At 39.3% G+C, this 17,617-nt stretch overlaps 1 protein-coding gene across 5 annotated transcripts in view; it reads left to right on the top strand.

Moving 5' to 3' along the window:
* Window positions 1–17,617, top strand: part of atrnl1b (attractin-like 1b) — a 930,295-nt gene that overhangs the window by 297,544 nt on the left and 615,134 nt on the right. For all 5 annotated transcript variants that reach the window (XM_085994422.1, XM_085994421.1, XM_085994423.1 and 2 more), the window contains exon 20: window positions 15,327–15,420. In XM_085994422.1, coding sequence (XP_085850548.1) covers window positions 15,327–15,420 — 94 coding nt within the window. The remainder of the gene's footprint in view (window positions 1–15,326; window positions 15,421–17,617) is intronic.

Raw genomic sequence — 17,617 nt, 5'->3', positions numbered from 1 at the left:
AAAACCCTCCCGCCATAGGACTAACCGCCCTAATGGCTGGTTCAAAGATGGTTACGGTCACGGAATGAGCGTTAATCATGGCCATAAATCCTTCCACCACTTCATACAGTTCCCCAAAGGGAACAGTGTGAAGACACGTATGACGACGACATTGCTAAATAAATAAATGGAATTTAAAAAATTCTTTTGGGGCTTTTAAAAGTCTTTAAATTGCTTTAATTCTCTTTAAAACTACTTTAGATTACTCAAAATAATGTAAACATTTTAAAAAGTTTATAAAAGTTACCAAAATCTTCAAAAAACTTCCAAAAACCTATTTAAACTGCTGCTTTGCATGTAAAAATGCTTAGCAGCTTGACAGAAACATTGGGGGCGTGTCCAGTGAAACTGAGACCTCAAGGGGCGTGTCTCACTTGCACTGCACGCTCCTGGCTTCGCGCTGGCTGCACTCCTGGGCGGCGTGACGTCATACACTGCCCGGGATTCTTCTTTCTGTTTCAGCAAGTGCAGGCGTCCCTGGAGCTGATCGGCAGGAGCGCGGGGTAAGTACAAAAACGGGGCTGCAAGCCCCGTTCAGCAATTTCTGGCCCAATGTCTCTTAGATCCCTAACTGCCAGAATCACCGTTGTTGTTTAATGTAGTTTACTAAATACGTGAAGCAAATGGGAAATACTGTTTCTCAGAGTGGAAACATAATTAAATTAGCCTCGAAATTGCTCAGAAATGCAATCCTGGCAGTTATACTGGGATCAGACCTGCTGGTGCCCTTCAGACCATCTGTTTGTCATGACCACTAATCTTAATTTCAGCCATGAAACAGACCTGAAATCAGTACAACTTGGATTTATATAGCACCGTTAACGTAGTAAAACATCCCAAGGCGCTTCACAGGAGCGTTATCAAACAAAATTTGACGCCGAGCCACATAAGGAGATATATGGGCAGATGACCAAAAGCTTGATCAAAGAGGTAGGTTTTATGGAGTGTCTTAAAGGAAGGAAGAGAGGTAGAGACAGAGGTTTAGGGAGGGAATTTCAGAGCTTCGGACCTTGGCAGTATCAGGAAACCAGTGGCCTGTACAGGACACCCAATGGCAAGGGTTTGCGTTATAGGCTGGTTTGAGTGTATATCGATTCCTTATGGCAATAGGAATTAAAACTGGACAAACATGAATTGAACACTGAACCATATTGGTAATTGCACACTGGCTATTCAAGGGTACATATTCAACTAATCAAAAGACTGATTTCTTTGCTGTTAGCAGTAATGCATTTAAATCTATATATCTTTTTTAAAAGTCTGCAACTTTAAAAGCTACATACACATTTTCTTCAGCTAATCCGAGGCAGAACACAGAAAGCAGCATGCAGTAATTTTGATTTGTATTAGAATTCTATTTATTTTAGATTTTTTGAATCCGCCTGACTTTTTTTTTAAAAAAGGTTAAGAACACAAGTCTTCATTCAACAATAATGGTTTGTCATAAAGAAAGAACAAACTATATCAATGGTAAAGGAGACAAAATTGTGTTCTAGCTGACCGTGCCCCTCTACTGAGCAAAAAAAGTGAAAATTACGTGGCTGATTGATAGTACCGCTAACCCTAGCCCCTTCTGCCAACCCGCATCGTTAGTCACAAGAAAATGGAGGAAAAACAGAAATACAACAGTGGCTTACATTTAAAACACTATTGACAAGTGGGAAATGAAGATCCTGTTGGTGTTGAATCTGGTCCGTGCTACTGCTGACATCTTTGTGAATATGCATTAAAGGTAGACTTGAATTCTCTTTTATGAACCTAGCCTGTGGTTCTTGTAGGTGATGAAAGTAATTCTTGATTTTTTTTTTGGACAAATTTTGTGTTTGTATTGTTCTATATCGACCCTTGGGGAATACAGAAACAAAATTGATTATTATGTTGCAAGCGAGCAGCTGGTTCTCCACTACCTCGCTCAACAAAGTTGCGAAGATGGGTGGTTCTGAATTGACTTCAATAACATCTACTTCAAAATATAAAAATAAGGAAAACTGGTGTATGCATTTGCTCTGCAAGTCCCTATAGACGTTTATTCATACTTGAACCAACATAGAAACTAAGGGTCATTTCTTTTCTTCATTATGTTTGTTTAATGAAATTATGGCTTTTTGCCAAAGTGTGTATTCCTGTATCATTTTTGTACTCAATAGAAAAGTACTAAAGACATTTGTTACCATAGTGTCCTGTGCATGTGAAGCAATCCTTTTATTATTCAGTGATTGTCTTCAGCCTGTAAGTGGTAGAGTTTGTTGGTACAAGATAGAGCTCTCAAATCATTGTGGCTCTCAGGAATTTATACTATTAATCTGGGTGGGGGGGGAGGAATGATGCTGTACCCTTTATTGGTGGGTGTGCATTCTGCTCATTAGCAACCTACAGATCTAATCCTGTCGGTTTAAATTGATTGCAATAGTTTGAATTTGTACTGGCCTATCGGTATGGTGGGGACTGCATTTTTAAACAAGTTGGGGGGGGGGGATTACTTTGCAAACATTTTAGACCATTTGTTGAGGGTGTTCTCCACTTTTTTAAAGTTTAGTCTGTGAAATCCCTTGGACATGTAAATTCCTTGTTATAATTTTTGGGTCTGCTGTTGATACCTTCTTGGGTTCAGCGATGTCAATTGCTTTGTAAGTGGATTCCATGTCTCTTGCATCCCTGAGTAGATACTCACTACCCAATACTTAGCCACATAACATTAAAAAGTAACTGAGTGCGTTAGACATAACAAAAGCGATGGGCACTGTACTGGCCTCGCTAGACGTGCTCCTATCTAGTTATCCAGCAAGTTAAACACTTATTTAAAATAATTCCTCCTGAAGCCGTTTGCTGTTTTGAAGCTTTACTTGAACAAATTTGTGAAACTGTAAACAAAGACAAAGTATGTTTTGTACATAAACTGAATACTATACATTCGATATTACATAAGATATAACATATTTACAACAGTAGAATAGATTAATTGTATAACTAACTAACATTTGGACTCACTTCTGTAACTATCAAATATTAACCTTTTATAAACATAGTGTTATCAAAATACTACTCTGACAACGTTGCTATTATGCTAACAAACAAAGATACTCACAGATATTGCGCTTGGCCTAACATATGAGCTCAGATTACATTGGATTGTGAAACCCTCATGGAATTCTCCATTACTCAGTTCAGGTTCTTCCTGGGATTCTGCTTCCTTGGTTACACAGGAAGAAAGGTAGAAAGGTCAAATGACCTCACACAGGAAGAAAGGTAGGAAGGTCAAATGACCTCTCCTCCCACACAAACACTGCTAACACAATAACCACCACCAGAGGGTGCTATCTGCATGTAAAAATGTTCATACTGTCACTGCTATACGATAGCTACCACCAGAGGGTCCAGAACAGGCACTGAGAACATCCTGGCTATAGTGCTGAAGACCTGTGTACCAGGGCTAGCCGCTCATCTAGCCAAGCTGTTTCAGTACCTTACTGACATTGGCATCTACTTGATGATGTGGAAGATTGCCCAGGCACCTGGGCACATCTTATCCACAAAAAAATTGGATAAATCCAACCCAGCCAATAATCCACCTGCTCCCAATCATCACTAAAGTGACAGAATGAGTCATCAATTGTGCCATGAAATGATACCTGCTCGCTGATGCTAAATTCAAGTTCTACCAGAACCACCTGGTTCCAGACCTCATAACAGCCTTAATCCAGGCAAAAGCTGAGTAATGAGGTGAGAGTATCAATGCTCTCGACATCAAGGCATCATTCGACTGAGTATTGGTATTTTAGCCACGTTTTGTCATTGTGCCTCTTTAAAAATGTGTGAATACAACAGATTCAACAACAACTTGCATTTATATAGTGCCTTTTAATGTAGCAAAATGTCCCACGGTGCTTAAAAACTTTACCAATAAAACATTTGACTCCGAGCCACAGAAGGAGCTATCAGGACAGATGACCAAAAGCTTGGTCAAAGAAGTAGGTTTTAGGAGCATCTTAAAGGAGGTAGAGAGGCAGAGAGATTTGGGGGGGGGGGGGTGAAATCCCAGAGCTTGGGGCCAAGGCAGCTGAAAGCACCGCCGCCAATGGTGGAGCAATCAAAATCAGGGATGCACAAGATGCCAGAATCAGAGGAGCGCAGAGATCTTGAAGGCTTGTCGGGCTGGAGGAGGTTTTTGAGATGGGGAGGGGTGAGGTCATGGAGAGATTTGAAAATAAGGATGAGGATTTTAAAATTGAGGTGTTGTCAGACCGGGAGCCAATGCAAGTCAGCAAGCACAGGGGTGATGGGTGAACGGGACTTGGTGCGAGTTAGGATCCGGGCAGCCGAGTTTTGGATGAGCACAAGTTTATGTAGGGGAGACCGGCCAGGAACAGATTGGAATAGTCAAGCCTAGAGGTGATGAGGGTTTCAGCAGCTGTCGTAGAGGGCCTATTTTTACGAAGGTGGAAGCAGAATACGCTTTGCTTTAAAAGCAATCCTTATGGGTAACTTTTTTTGGGGGGAAAATAGTGATAAAATCCTGAAACATACACTCTCAAGCTAATTGAGGAGTGCAATATGAAGAAATTTGGTACTCTCAGGCAATGGAATACCCATTTAACATTGTAGCATTCGTGTTACATATACTTTCTGCTTTTTTTAAAACTGTTGAATACATTATCTTGGAGTCAAAGGTAAGAGATGTGAGAAAATACCAGGACTCCTCAGCCTTGAAAAGAAATGTACCAGTGAGAGCTTAGAGAAAGGAAACTTGAGGTGACACTTTCTCCTTGTTTAAGCATTAAGTTTACACTTTTTGTGTTCTTTGTTACTTCATTCAAATTATTAGACTATTCAAATTATTTTTACACACAAAAAACTTTAATTGGTAGGAATAGATTATACACCATGGCTGCTGGTCAAAAAGGCACAGATTCAGGGCTGGGTAGGGAAAATTTAGGATAGAAATTGAGATATTTTACACAAAAGGCGATCAACAGCTTGAGTGGGTTGTCAGGAAGAGTGGTTGAAGGCAGGATGCTGGACTCATTTAAGAACTAGTTAGATGCTATAATGGGAATAAGGTGGGATTGTTATTGTGGAAGGATGAAATCAAGTAGACTGAATAGCTTTCTTGTGACTGTGACCTTGTGATACAATTTTCAAGACAGTTTTGTAGGTTTCTAAAGTGTTCCTCCCTGGCTGCACTTTTATGCTTCGGGGAGGGACATTTTAAAGGAAGTGATAGCGAGGCTGTCCTCTGCTATCGACGATTGATTAAGTATCCTTTAATGCAGTGGCCTGGATTTTGCACTCCGCGGCGAAAGAACCGTTCACCTCACTGACAACTTCCCGCAGACTTTTCGCGGGCTTGTCTGCGGAGATTTCCACTAATCCTGCATCTTTTCTAGCGCGATGCCCTCTACAGAGGATCTGTGGTGTCTGTGAACAGTGCAAGCAACAGTGAAGCTCTTCAACCAATCAGATTGAAGTATACTCACTGAGACATGCACAGTCCAAAGCAGTAAACATAAATTAGATTTAAATGATATAGAGAATGCAAAATAAAGATTGGGAAATACAGATGGGTTTTAGGGAGAGGGATAAAGGAGACAAACAGAAAAAGTTTTTTAAAAAACAAAGTACATTAAAAAAAAAAAAATTTAATCTGCAAAATTAATTTTCTTAGGGAATGAGACTCCACGCTTGTAAAATTAATTTTTCAGGGCCAGAGAGGTTAGTCAGCAATAATTATAACTTCTTATGCCGTTAAAAACTCACTCCTAAATGCAACAGTCCTAACTTTTTCAGCCATCTTTAGTGTGGAACTAGTGGGTAAGTACCACAAGTTCATGCCATTACAATGATTTCGGTACCAAGTCTATCGGCGAAGACTGCAATAGCACACCCTGGAGGAGCAGGAAATCTCGGACAGCAGCTTCTGGACTTCTACATTTAACTGCGCATGTGCGGATGCCAGAAGTCTTGTCAGATATACCCTGTAATAACGGCGAGCGCTGACCGCCTCACCATTATTGCAGCAAAATCCAGGCCAATATTGAATGTGTCTTGATCGAACATTTGATATCGTTAAGGAAGTCACCTAGACACATTACTGAAACCACTGGTGATGCTATTCATTTATGGATTAGGAAAGTGAATTGTAATGAGCCTTCAAGAGCAAATAAAGTATGATAGAACACCATTAATCATCTTGTGCTTTGTTCATTTTACTGCATAAAAGATTTCTCATTTTTCAGCTATGCCTTGACAGATTATACTCAACAGTCTTAAAATAAGCATTATTTTGCTTATTCTGTCCAATCGATTGAATATTGGAGTAATAGCAGAATCTCTCTTTAATAACCTGACACTGTTGCTACTTTTGTGTAAGTACTGAGATTAGTTCCTGATTTGAGACAAAGGGCTCAAAAATCTAATGGTTTGGTAGGGTGTAAAACCAGTTAATTTATTGGGGGCGGAGAGGGTAGGGGTGGTGTCAGGCTTTGGGGACGAGAGCGAATCTGCCAATTTTATGTGCCATTTATGTTGGGCCCTAAATCCCACTAGAAATGAGGGAGGATGTAAGATGCGCCCATCCTAGCAAGAACAAAGCCATGCAAATGATGAGTTTAGACCAGGATTATGCCATCTGTCCTAAATACCACAATTCCCTGTCACCACCCCTCAGCCCCACCCCAAAAACTGCCCCTGTAACTTGTGCCATTATAAAACAGGGATATCTTGGAACAGCCGCTGAGGAAGGCTGTCAATTGTGATTCATTGTGCTGTTAAAATTGAAAATTAGAACATTACTTTGATTTGGTCTTTTTCCAAATTTTATTTTGCTTTTTATTTTTGAGGCTCCTTGATTCATTTGGCAGTCACCCTCGAGACTTTTCTTTTTGTATGGGAAATTTCCTTAAAGGTATAAAAAGGATGAAATATGGTTGCCCAGTGGGGATTCCTGTCTATATGATTTACATGTTGGAGGAGGAACAACAACAGAAACCCAGAAAAGGCAATGTTGCAGGAGATCCAGACCCTCTGCAGATACCCAGCCACCATGATCTGTAGACCCAGAAGATTTTTGAATACCTCTCAGGAGTTGTGTATAATGAGGCTGTGGTTCAACCCAGAAACACTGGAAGAGCTCTGCACCAACCTACATGGAGATCTGCATACTTCCTTAAGAGACAACACGTTGCTTACTGTGGCTCAGAAAGTCACTCGGTGTTTAATTTCTTGACCACTGGAACATTCCAAGGGGCAACAGGTGAGGTGACTTTTGCCACTTAGGGCTGTGCATTGTTGCATAAGGCAAGTAGTCAATGCCTGGTTTGTCATAAAATCATAGAATGGTTATAGCACAGAAGGAGGCCATTCAGCCTGTCGAGCCCTTGCCGGGTCTCTGCAAGAGCACTTCAGCTAGTCCCATTCCCCTGCCCCTTCCCTGTAGCCCTGCAATTTTTTTTCCTTCAGGTACTTATGCAATTCCCTTTTGAAAGCCATGATTGAATCTGCCTCCACCACCCTTTCAGGTAGTACATTCCAGATCCTAACCGCCCGCTGCGTAAAAAGGTTTTTTGTCACGTCGCCTTTGGTTCTTCTGCCAATCATCTTAAATCTGTGTCCTCTGGTTCTCGACCCTTCCGCCAATGGGAACAGTTTCTCTCTATCTACTTTGTCTGGATCCCTCATGATTTTGAACACCTCTATCAAATCTCCTCTAAGGAGAACAACCCCAGCTTCTCCAGTCTATCCAAGTAACAGAAGTCCCTCATCCCTGGAACCATTCTTTTAAATCTTTTCTGCACCCTCTCTAAGGCCTTCACATCCTTGTCAGGGCAGCCCAATTGATTATATTTGATGCAGGACCAAGGCAACTGAGTGAATAGGCCGTTCATTTTTATTGGATTTTGGCATTTCCATGAGTGCTTAGTCTAACAGATTGCACTTGTGTCCATATGAACCTTGCTTGAACCCATTATGTGAACCGAAAGGGATTTCACTCCCTTAATATCCAATTAGTGTGTGACTACGGATACTAAATTCTGATTGTCAAAACAACTTATTTTAATGAAAATGAGAAGGTTCAGAAAGAAAATGATTCAGATCCACATCATTGGATGTGAAGTGCTTTGGGACATCCTGAGGTCATGAAAGGCAGGATATAAATGTAAATTCCTTCTTTTTCCTCAAAATTGGAGGTATGGATACAAGCAAGTTATTTTATGTAGATTGTAATTGTAGAAATAGAAAACTAACAAGCCATAAGTAAGACAAGATAATATAATTTTACTGGATGTGTGTAACAGACCCCAACAAAAGTACTTCATGGTGCATTAATTAACTCATAAATGTTGCTTTAAGAATGGTATTGAAGATTTTAAGAATAGCCACAGATAATCAAATACTCTGCAACAAGATGGTCCATGTGTACTGTGGGTTGACGGATGAATTTACCCGTAGAATGTAATGCAGTTGTAAGGTTGATCTCTCATTCTAGTTTACTCGTATGGCCTGAGGAAAATTTCACAAAGCTTTGTTTTCTTGGAGGGTGAATGGTTTGTCCTTGAATAGGGTGAATAGTATATGGCCTGTGGAGGGAATGTACTTAATGGCCCAAGTGGCCTTTTCTTATTCCATATTTGTGTTCCAAGGCAGTCTTGATTGAATGTGGGGAGGACATCACCAAAATCAAAGTAACTGAGGGAGCTCCTCCTTGCTTACTTTAACATTGAAGGGCGAAGCGGTGTCATTTTTACTAAAGTTGCAACTGCTGACAAGTTAATTCTGATTATCTTTCTTTCTCCCAGTGATTCCAAAGAACTGTTTTAACTAGTTAATAATCTGATTTTGAAAAGCAAGTCAATTCTGTAGTTTACGTTAAGCCAGCTCTAAAATTTCAAATTCCAACTTTTAACTACTTTTGAGCCACTTGCTCCCTGGTGATCATCGAGCAACTGCTTTTAATTACTTTAATTTGGGGATTGTCATTTCATTATTTTTGTGTGCCAGTGATGTTTTTGCACAAATGAAGTGAGTTGATAATTGTTGCAAAACGGAAGTTGTTTTTGAAATTTATTACCAACGCACATTTTCTTTGTTTTTAACCATGTGTGAGAGAGATGTAAATTAGCAATACCGCCTAGGTCATGCTTTTTTTTTCCCTATAGTCCTCACTGGTATCAACATTTCTTGTAACAAAAGATAATGCATCTTCCAGAAAATGTCTTTTTGTTTAGAATGCAGTTATTGTGATACTGTCGATTGTTGATGGTCGCTTGACGTCTCATTAACTTAAAAGGGAACTGTTTTCACTCTCTTGTGGATAGCCAGAGGAGACACATGTCATGTCCGCTGTGATGATGTCATGCACAGGTGACGATGATAATTTTGGTTTAATTTACATCATCGTGTGAAGTGTTGGGAAACTTTTTTTTTCTTTTATACACTTTTTCGTGAAGATGATGCATCATTTAAGTGTTTTAAAGGCTTAGATATGTATGATGTTAAATAGCTTTCTTAGTGACGAGTAGGAAACTGATACTGTATCTGTCACTCTGAATACTAGAATATCTGACCAATCCACAGAGCTGGTATTGCTGGAAATGTAGCGTCAAGTTTGTCTGGTGAGAATGGTATAGATACACAAGACTGTAACAGAAGGTTTTAGATTATAGATGAATTTGGGAAGATTGACTTGAAAAATGGATAGAGGTGACTTTCTTGACTGAGAATTCAAAATGTAATGAGCAATTTAGGCTGCTATCTCTCGGTGTATATTTCAAGGTAGTTATGGATGGCTTTAGGTAAGTATATCAGTTGCAAGATGTAGATATTTAAAACCTGGACTAGTGACTTAGAGAAAAGACAAAAACACCCTCATGTTTCTTGGTTATAATGCAGTAGTGTGTTCACATTGTACATCAGAACAGCGAAAATGTTCTCCATTTTGATTATTTTCTAGGAGCTCTGGACCTTGTACTTATTGCACTAATCTACACAATGCTGCTTATTCAAGTAAAGTAACATAGATTAATACAATAATAGTGATCATTTCAACAAAACAGCTTGCATTTATATAGTGCTTTCAACATAGAAAAACACCCCAAGGCGTGTATTCAGGCAATAATTAACATCGAACCAAAGAAGGAGCTATTAGGAGGGTGACTAAAAGCTTGGTCAAGGAGGTTGGTTTTAAGGATGGCCTTAAAGGAGGTAGAAAGGCAGAGAGGATTACATAGGAAATATGACACAGAAACAGGCCATTCAGCCCAACCAGTCTATGCCGATGTTTCTGCTCCATTCGAGCCTCCTCCCGTCTTTCCTCATCTAATTCTGTCAGCATAAACCTCTGTTCCCTGCTCCCTCATGTGTTTATCCAGCCTCCCCTTAAATGCATCTATACTATTTGCCTCAACCACTCCGTGGTAGCGAGTTCCACATTCTCGCCACTCTCTGGGTAAAGAAGTTTCTTCTGAATTCCCTATTTGATTTCTTGGTGACTATCTTATATTGATGGCCTCTAGTTATGCTCTTCCCCACAAGTGGAAACACTCTTTCTATATCTACTCTATCAAAACTTTTCATGATTTTAAAGACTTCAATTAGGTCGCCCCTCAGCCTTTTTTCAAGCAAAAAGAGACCCAGCCTGTTCATCCTGTCCTGATATGTATACCCTCACATTTCTGGTATCATCCTTGTAAATCTTCTCTGCACCCTCTCCAGTGCCTCTATATCCTTTTTATAATATGGCGACCAGAATTGTACGCAGTACTCTTAAGTGTGGTCTAACCAAGGTTCAATACAAATTTAGCATAACTTCACTATTTTTCAATTCTTTCCCTCTAGAAATAAACCTTAGTACCTGGTTTGCTTTTTTTATGGCCTTGTTAACCTGTGTCGCTACTTTTAGTGATTTGTGTATTTGTACTCTGAGATCCCTTTGCTCCTCTGCCCCATCCAGACTTGCACCTTCTATGTAATAAGTGACCTCAATATTCTTCCTACCAAAATATTCCTACCTCACATTTATCTGTGTTGAATTTCATTTTCTAATTATATGCCCATTCTGCAAGTTTATTAATGTCTTCCTGTAATTTGTTGCAGTCCTCCTCAGTATTAACTATCTCCCCAATTTGGTGTCATCCGCAAATTTAGAAATTGTGTTTTTGATTCCAAGTCTAAATCGTTAACATAAATTTTGTGAACAACATTGGTCTCGGCACTGATCCTTGTGGAACACCACTACCCACCTTCTGCCACTGTGAATAACTACCCTTTACCCCGACTCTCTGCTTTCTGTCTTGAAGCGAGCTAGCTATCCATTCTGCTACTTGTCCCCTGACTCCGCATTCTCTGACCTTGTTCATCAGTCTATTATGGGGTACCTTATCGAAGGCCGTTTGAAAATCTCGATAAATTACATCTACTGCATTACCCTTGTCTACTCTCTCTGTTACCTCTTCAAAAAATTCAATGAGGTTGATCGAGCAAGACTTTCCCTTTTGAAATTCATGCTGACTATTCATTATTATATTTTTGGCTTCTAGATGTTCTTCTATTTTTTCCTTTTAGTAGGGATTCCATTCTTTTTCCTACCACCGATGTTAAGCTGACTGGTCCATAGTTCCCTGGACATGTTCTATCTGCCTTCTTAAATATAGGTATTATGTTAGTTATCTGCCAGTCCTCTGGCACGACACCTCTTTCTAACGAATTATTAAAAATGTGTAGTAATGCCTCTGCTATCTCTTCCCTAGATTCTTTTAAAATGCGCGGATGTAATCAGAGGAAATTACAGAACTGAGAATTCTGTCTGAAGGCACGGCCGCCAATGATGGGATGAAGGGAAATAACAACAGAAAATGCTGGAAAAACTCAGCAGGCCAGGCAACATCCGTGGAGAGAGAAATAGTCAACGTTTCGGGTCAAAACCCTTTATCAAGACTAAAGAGGCACAGGGAATGAAATAGATTAAGAGGCTGGGCTGGGAGAGAACAAAAGAGAAGAGACATTAAGAGGTATTCAAAACGAGACGAGATGGTGATAGGACTAGTGGAGACAAAAGACCGCTCTAGATTAGGTGTGAAATGCGCTGGCAGAATGGGAGACAGCTGCCATGTGGGAGAGAGAAAAAAAAAGGAAGGGCGGGGGGGGGGGGAACCAAAACAAAGGTGTGGATAAAAAATATAAGTAAAAATGTAATAGGGGACGAGGTTATGATCTGAAATTGTTGAACTCGATATTGAGTCCGGAAGGCTGTAAAGTGCCTAAGGGAGTTTGTGATACACAGGAGACCAGAGTTGGAAAAATAGAGTTCTCAGATGATTGTAGGGCTGGAGGAGGTTACAGAGATAGGGAAGGGTGAGACCATGAAGGGATTTGAACATGAAGATGAGATTTTGAATTTGAGATATTGGAGGACTAGGAGCCATTGTAGAGGGTGGTAGATGAGAGCAATGCTAGAGCATTAGAGTAATTGCCTCTGGAGGTGACAAAGGCATGTATGAGGGTTTCATCAGAAGATGGGCTGAGCCTGTTTTAAATGTAACTGAAGGGAAACCATTTGACGCATTAGCTTTGTGTATCGGTTATCTAGATGTTTCTCTTTACATAAGTTTTTGAGGGCACCACGCTTCTGTAGCATCAAAAGTATTGAAGAGAAATCCGCTTTCTTATGTCAAGTTGGAAAATTATAAGCACCGTCAAAACTGCAAACCACCTCACCCATAACAATTAACCTCTAATTGAGCTTAGGCTGGCCTGTAAAAGCAGCAATTAGACTATGTGGCCTTAAGGAGACCAACCATATCAAACATACTGATTATGATCCCAGGTCATTTTTTGCCCAGAGCTGTGTCGCTGTGAGCCGAGTTTGGATTGTGCAATCTGAGCATGTGCAGTGTACTCAGTGGGTCTGAGTAAAACATTTTTTTTTTTTTTAGCTTGTAGTATTTTCTGATCACATGTTTTACAAAATTATTTGAAGAAAAGCTTGCGGACAAATTTCAAAAGCTTTATTGAGAAAGTTTATATTGATTTTTTTTTTTTTAAAAAGAGGCTGAGGCTGTGTCTGTTTGTGAGTAGAAATGACTGTTCTGATTACACACATGTAGCTTTTTATGTTCTATAAATTTTAGAAAGTGAGAGACATTGGAGTTGGACACAGCGAGGTTGGGGTCAGAGAGAGCTGGTTTCCCAACTTTAGAGTAGTCCTGGAGGTTTGATCATGTGATCAATCACATGCAAGGTCATGGGGGTGTCAGGAGCCATTCTGGGAGGCAGGGAATGGCTGAGACTATAAGACAGGCTTCTTGAGCAACACCAGCTGCACAACAGAGATGACTGAGGCATACAGGCACGAAGTTCGATGAACTGTGAAGACAATACACCTTTCTTTGGGTTGCTAGCAGCAGTGCCCAGAAAAGCAACCCTCTGTTTCTGGGGGGTTGGCAGTCTCACCAAACCCTCTGACAATGCTGCTATGAAACCAACTGTTAGAAGCTGCACAAGAGAGGCCCAATAATGATTGTTCAGTTTTTCCTAATCTCTGCCCATCACTTCCCACAGTAATATGTGAGAGATCATTGGTGCAATCCAACATTCAACCTTTCTGTGATGGGGTTTTCATGGTTAACCATTAAACCATATAGAACTATACTAATAAAATATTGTTTTTATATAAACACATACGTGTATACCTGGGAGTAATTGCAACGTTGTAATCTAGCTAACAAAATACCTATATTTAAGAAGGGGGATGGAATATGTCCAGGGAATTATAGTCCAGTCAGCACAACATCGGTGGTAGGAAAAATAATGGAATCCCTAATAAAGGAGAGAATAGAAGAACATCTAGAAACGAAAGTATAATAATGAATAGTCAGCATGGATTTCAAAAGGAAAAGTCTTGCTTGACCAACCTTATTGAATTTTTTGAAGAAGTAACAGAGAGAGTAGACAGTGGTAATGCAGTAGATGTAATTTATCTAGATTTTCAAAAGGCCTTTGATAAGGTACCCCATAATAGATTAATGAATAAAGTCAGAGAATGCAGTGTCAGGGGACAAGTAGCAGAATGGATTGCTGGCTGGCTTCAAGACAGAAAGCAGAGAGTAGGGGTAAAGGGTAGCTATTCACAGTGGCAGAAGGTGGGTAGTGGTGTTCCACAAGGATCAGTGCTGGGACCGCTGCTGTTCACAATTTACATTAACGATTTAGACTTTGGAATCAAAAACACAATTTCTAAATTTACGGATGATCCCAAATTGGGGGGGATAGTCAATACTGAGGAGGACTGCAACAAATTACAGGAGGACATTAATAAACTTGCAGAATGGGCATATAATTGGCAAATGAAGTTGAACACAGATAAATGTGAGGTATTACATTTTGGTAGGAAGAATAGGGAGGTCACTTATCACTTGGAGGGTGCGAGTCAAGGTGGGATAGAGGAACAACGGGATCTCGGAGTACAAATACACAAATCACAAAGTCGTGGCAAAGGTTAGCAAGGCCATAAAATAGAAAACCAAGCATTAGGGTTTATTTCTAGAGGGATAGAATTGAAAAGTAGGGAAGTTATGCTAAACTTGTATCGAACCTTGTTTAGCCCACACTTAGAGTACCGCGTGCAGTTCTGGTTGCCATGTTATAAAAAGGATATCGAGGCACTGGAGAGGGTGCAGAGAAGATTTACATGGATGATACCAGAAATGCGAGGGTATACATATCTGGAAAGGATGAACAGACTGGGTCTCTTTTCTCTTTGAAAAAAGAAGGCTGAGGGGTGACCTAATAGAGGTCTTTAAAATTGAGAGGTTTTGATAGAGTAGATACAGAGAGAATGTATCTACTTGTGGAGAGCATAACTAGAGGCCATCAATATAAGACAGTCACCAAGAAATCCAATAGGGAATTCAGAAGAAACTTCTTTACCCAGAGAGTGGTGAGAATGTGGAACTCGCTGTCACAGGGAGTGGTTGAAGCGAATAGTATAGATGCATTTAAGGGGAGACTGGACAAGCATATGAGGGAGAAGGGAATAGAGGGTTATGCTGATAGACTTTGATGAGGAAAGACGAGAGGAGGCTCGAGTGGAGCATAAACGCCGTTCTGTGCCGCATATCCTATGTAATCTGATCTTGTCTCAGTTTACTTCAACCAAATTTCAGTCTTGAAGTTTATAATATCAGCTGAACTCTTTTATAAGTATTAATAAAGTCTTGTAACTCCCAGGTATCCTGTTATGTTTATTTTATTCTAGTTTATTGCACGTTCTCTAAAAGAATATCTTTCTTCTGCAGCTTGTAAATGCAATGGACATGCAAATGCTTGCCATGCACACACAGGAAAATGCTTCTGCACAACAAAAGGGATCAAAGGAGATCAGTGCCAGTTGTGAGTATTTAAAATCCTCTTGATTGAAATTATTTTAACCCTTTTTAATTACAGTATTAGAAATATTATCCATTATATTGGGTTCTTAAATCTAACTGAGCCATGAGTAATCTCGTAAAATGAATAAAAGCTTAAGGACGTGAGCATGCTTTAGCATTGGGTCACATGAAAAACAAATGGTAATAGATATAGCAACGGAAGGAACACGTATTTGTAATGTTGAATCTCGATAATTTTTCTAACTCTCTGCTGTTATCAATATTTTTAAGTACAAGCACTAGACCATGGACTTATTGATCTAAATGCATTGAAAAACACTTCAAATTGATCACCACATAAATCACCAACTTTACTCAAATAATTTTCAGATTTCTATTTTGGAATGTGCTACCAATAACTAAATTATTCACAAATTATGCAGCATTACTTGTAGATTATGTGATGTAATCTGACCAATAGCAGAATTTTCCCTGGTCCTGAATTAATTCAATAGACAGAGAAGATTAAGTTACCGTAAATTAAATGCTATTGACAAATGATTCCCGCTTCTGGCTGGAGTAAGTGAAATGGTGCATGTATCTGACATGTTGAATTAAGTGAAAATAATTCACTTGCAAGAAAAAGGAAAATGGGTCGCTACATTTATTAACTAAATTGTTGACTATGTAAATAGAGTTTCAAAGTAATGTTTTGTAATGTTTTAAGTTGTTCTAAAACCCAATGCTCCATTGTGTATTGGTTACCTAATCATATGTATGTTTTATTGAATAGGAACTAATTGTTACTTAAAGCACACATTTTCTGCTTGTGTGCCACAGAGGAATTTTACTCTTGGGTTTTTTAAAATGATTGCTTGCTGAAATTTTAAAGACCACATACTGGAAGCCCTTGAGAATTTTAGCTGCTTCTGGTGCCGTCAACATCAGGTCAAACAAGGCAGAATTGATACCAAACCAGAACTCTACCGGCATAGAGATCATAGCTCTATGATAGGCACAGCATGATATTGCTGGTGGGGGTTTATCAAAATTCTTGAGTGACAAAGAAATATTGATAGTTCTTAAAACTGGTTGTAGCAATTATTACAAATAAGTTTGCAGTACAATGCCAGGCATTTTAAATGGATTCATTTTTTTTTAAAACAATGATTTTTCTCTCTTGCTATGAACTGCTTCAGAATTGAGGGTAATTTTTTAGTGCCCGGGAACTACAACAATAAAGAATTACCAATTTCTTTTAACCTGAAACCCTCTGAATGAGTTACTGCCAAAGCAAACATTTATTCATGCACCAATCATTAAGTGGAATCATATAGGAGAACTTAGAAAATATAGTTGCTGGGTAGACCTTTCACCATAAAGAGATGTGTTTTCTCCACTTCTGTCCATTAGCAGTTTATAATAAATCCTGACTCAATCATAATCTTTCAAAAAACAATTAACTAATTGATGAAAATTAGTTGTGTTGAATGAGGTTTCGATGCCTAATTGAGTGAGGATTTCGGAGATGAATGCCTGTAATTTTATCACTTTGTTGAGCATTCAGATACTGAATGTGGTGCTGTCCAGTACCTACAACAGTGAGCCATTAATAATATTGAAAGAAATTGCAACCTTTTTTCTTAAAAAAAAAAAAAAAATTACTTATTTCGAAATAATGAATCCTGCACAGCACAACCTCTGCCAGATGAATTCAACAGACAGTTGTAGCTACCCAACAATTATAGGTTTTTGAGATGATGCATATTCACTTTTCTGTGTCTCTTACATTTTTTTGACAGACATTTACACACTTTCTCAGGTTACGGTTTACTACAAGTATGTGTGATTTTAACAGCCTACAGATTATGCAATAATTGCAAGTGCATACAATGAGGGTCATATATGATTAGGATGAGGTGTTCAGGTCATTCCTAGTCAGGGGGACGAGTCTTCAGAACAAGCTTGGAGCACTTCCTCAATAGCTCAGTCCGTAAATGAATTGTGTAATGTGGCATTAAATCCTGCAGGCCAGAGGTCCGTTTTGATCGCTGACCTCTGCTGAGTTAGCAGATTGTTGTTGTGGTGGCATTGAAGAAATTACAGTTGGCCTCATTGTCCACAGCTAACGAGGTGAAAAATTAGTCACAGTTTACATTCCTGATCACTATCCAAAGACCTTCGATTTAATTACTGGACAAGATTGATTTGGCTATAAT

The sequence above is a fragment of the Somniosus microcephalus genome, chromosome 8 (assembly GCF_052327205.1).
Source record: "Somniosus microcephalus isolate GS21.2 chromosome 8, FLI_Smic_1.0, whole genome shotgun sequence".
NCBI lineage: Eukaryota > Metazoa > Chordata > Chondrichthyes > Squaliformes > Somniosidae > Somniosus > Somniosus microcephalus.
This window is presented reverse-complemented; position numbering and strand designations above follow the sequence as displayed.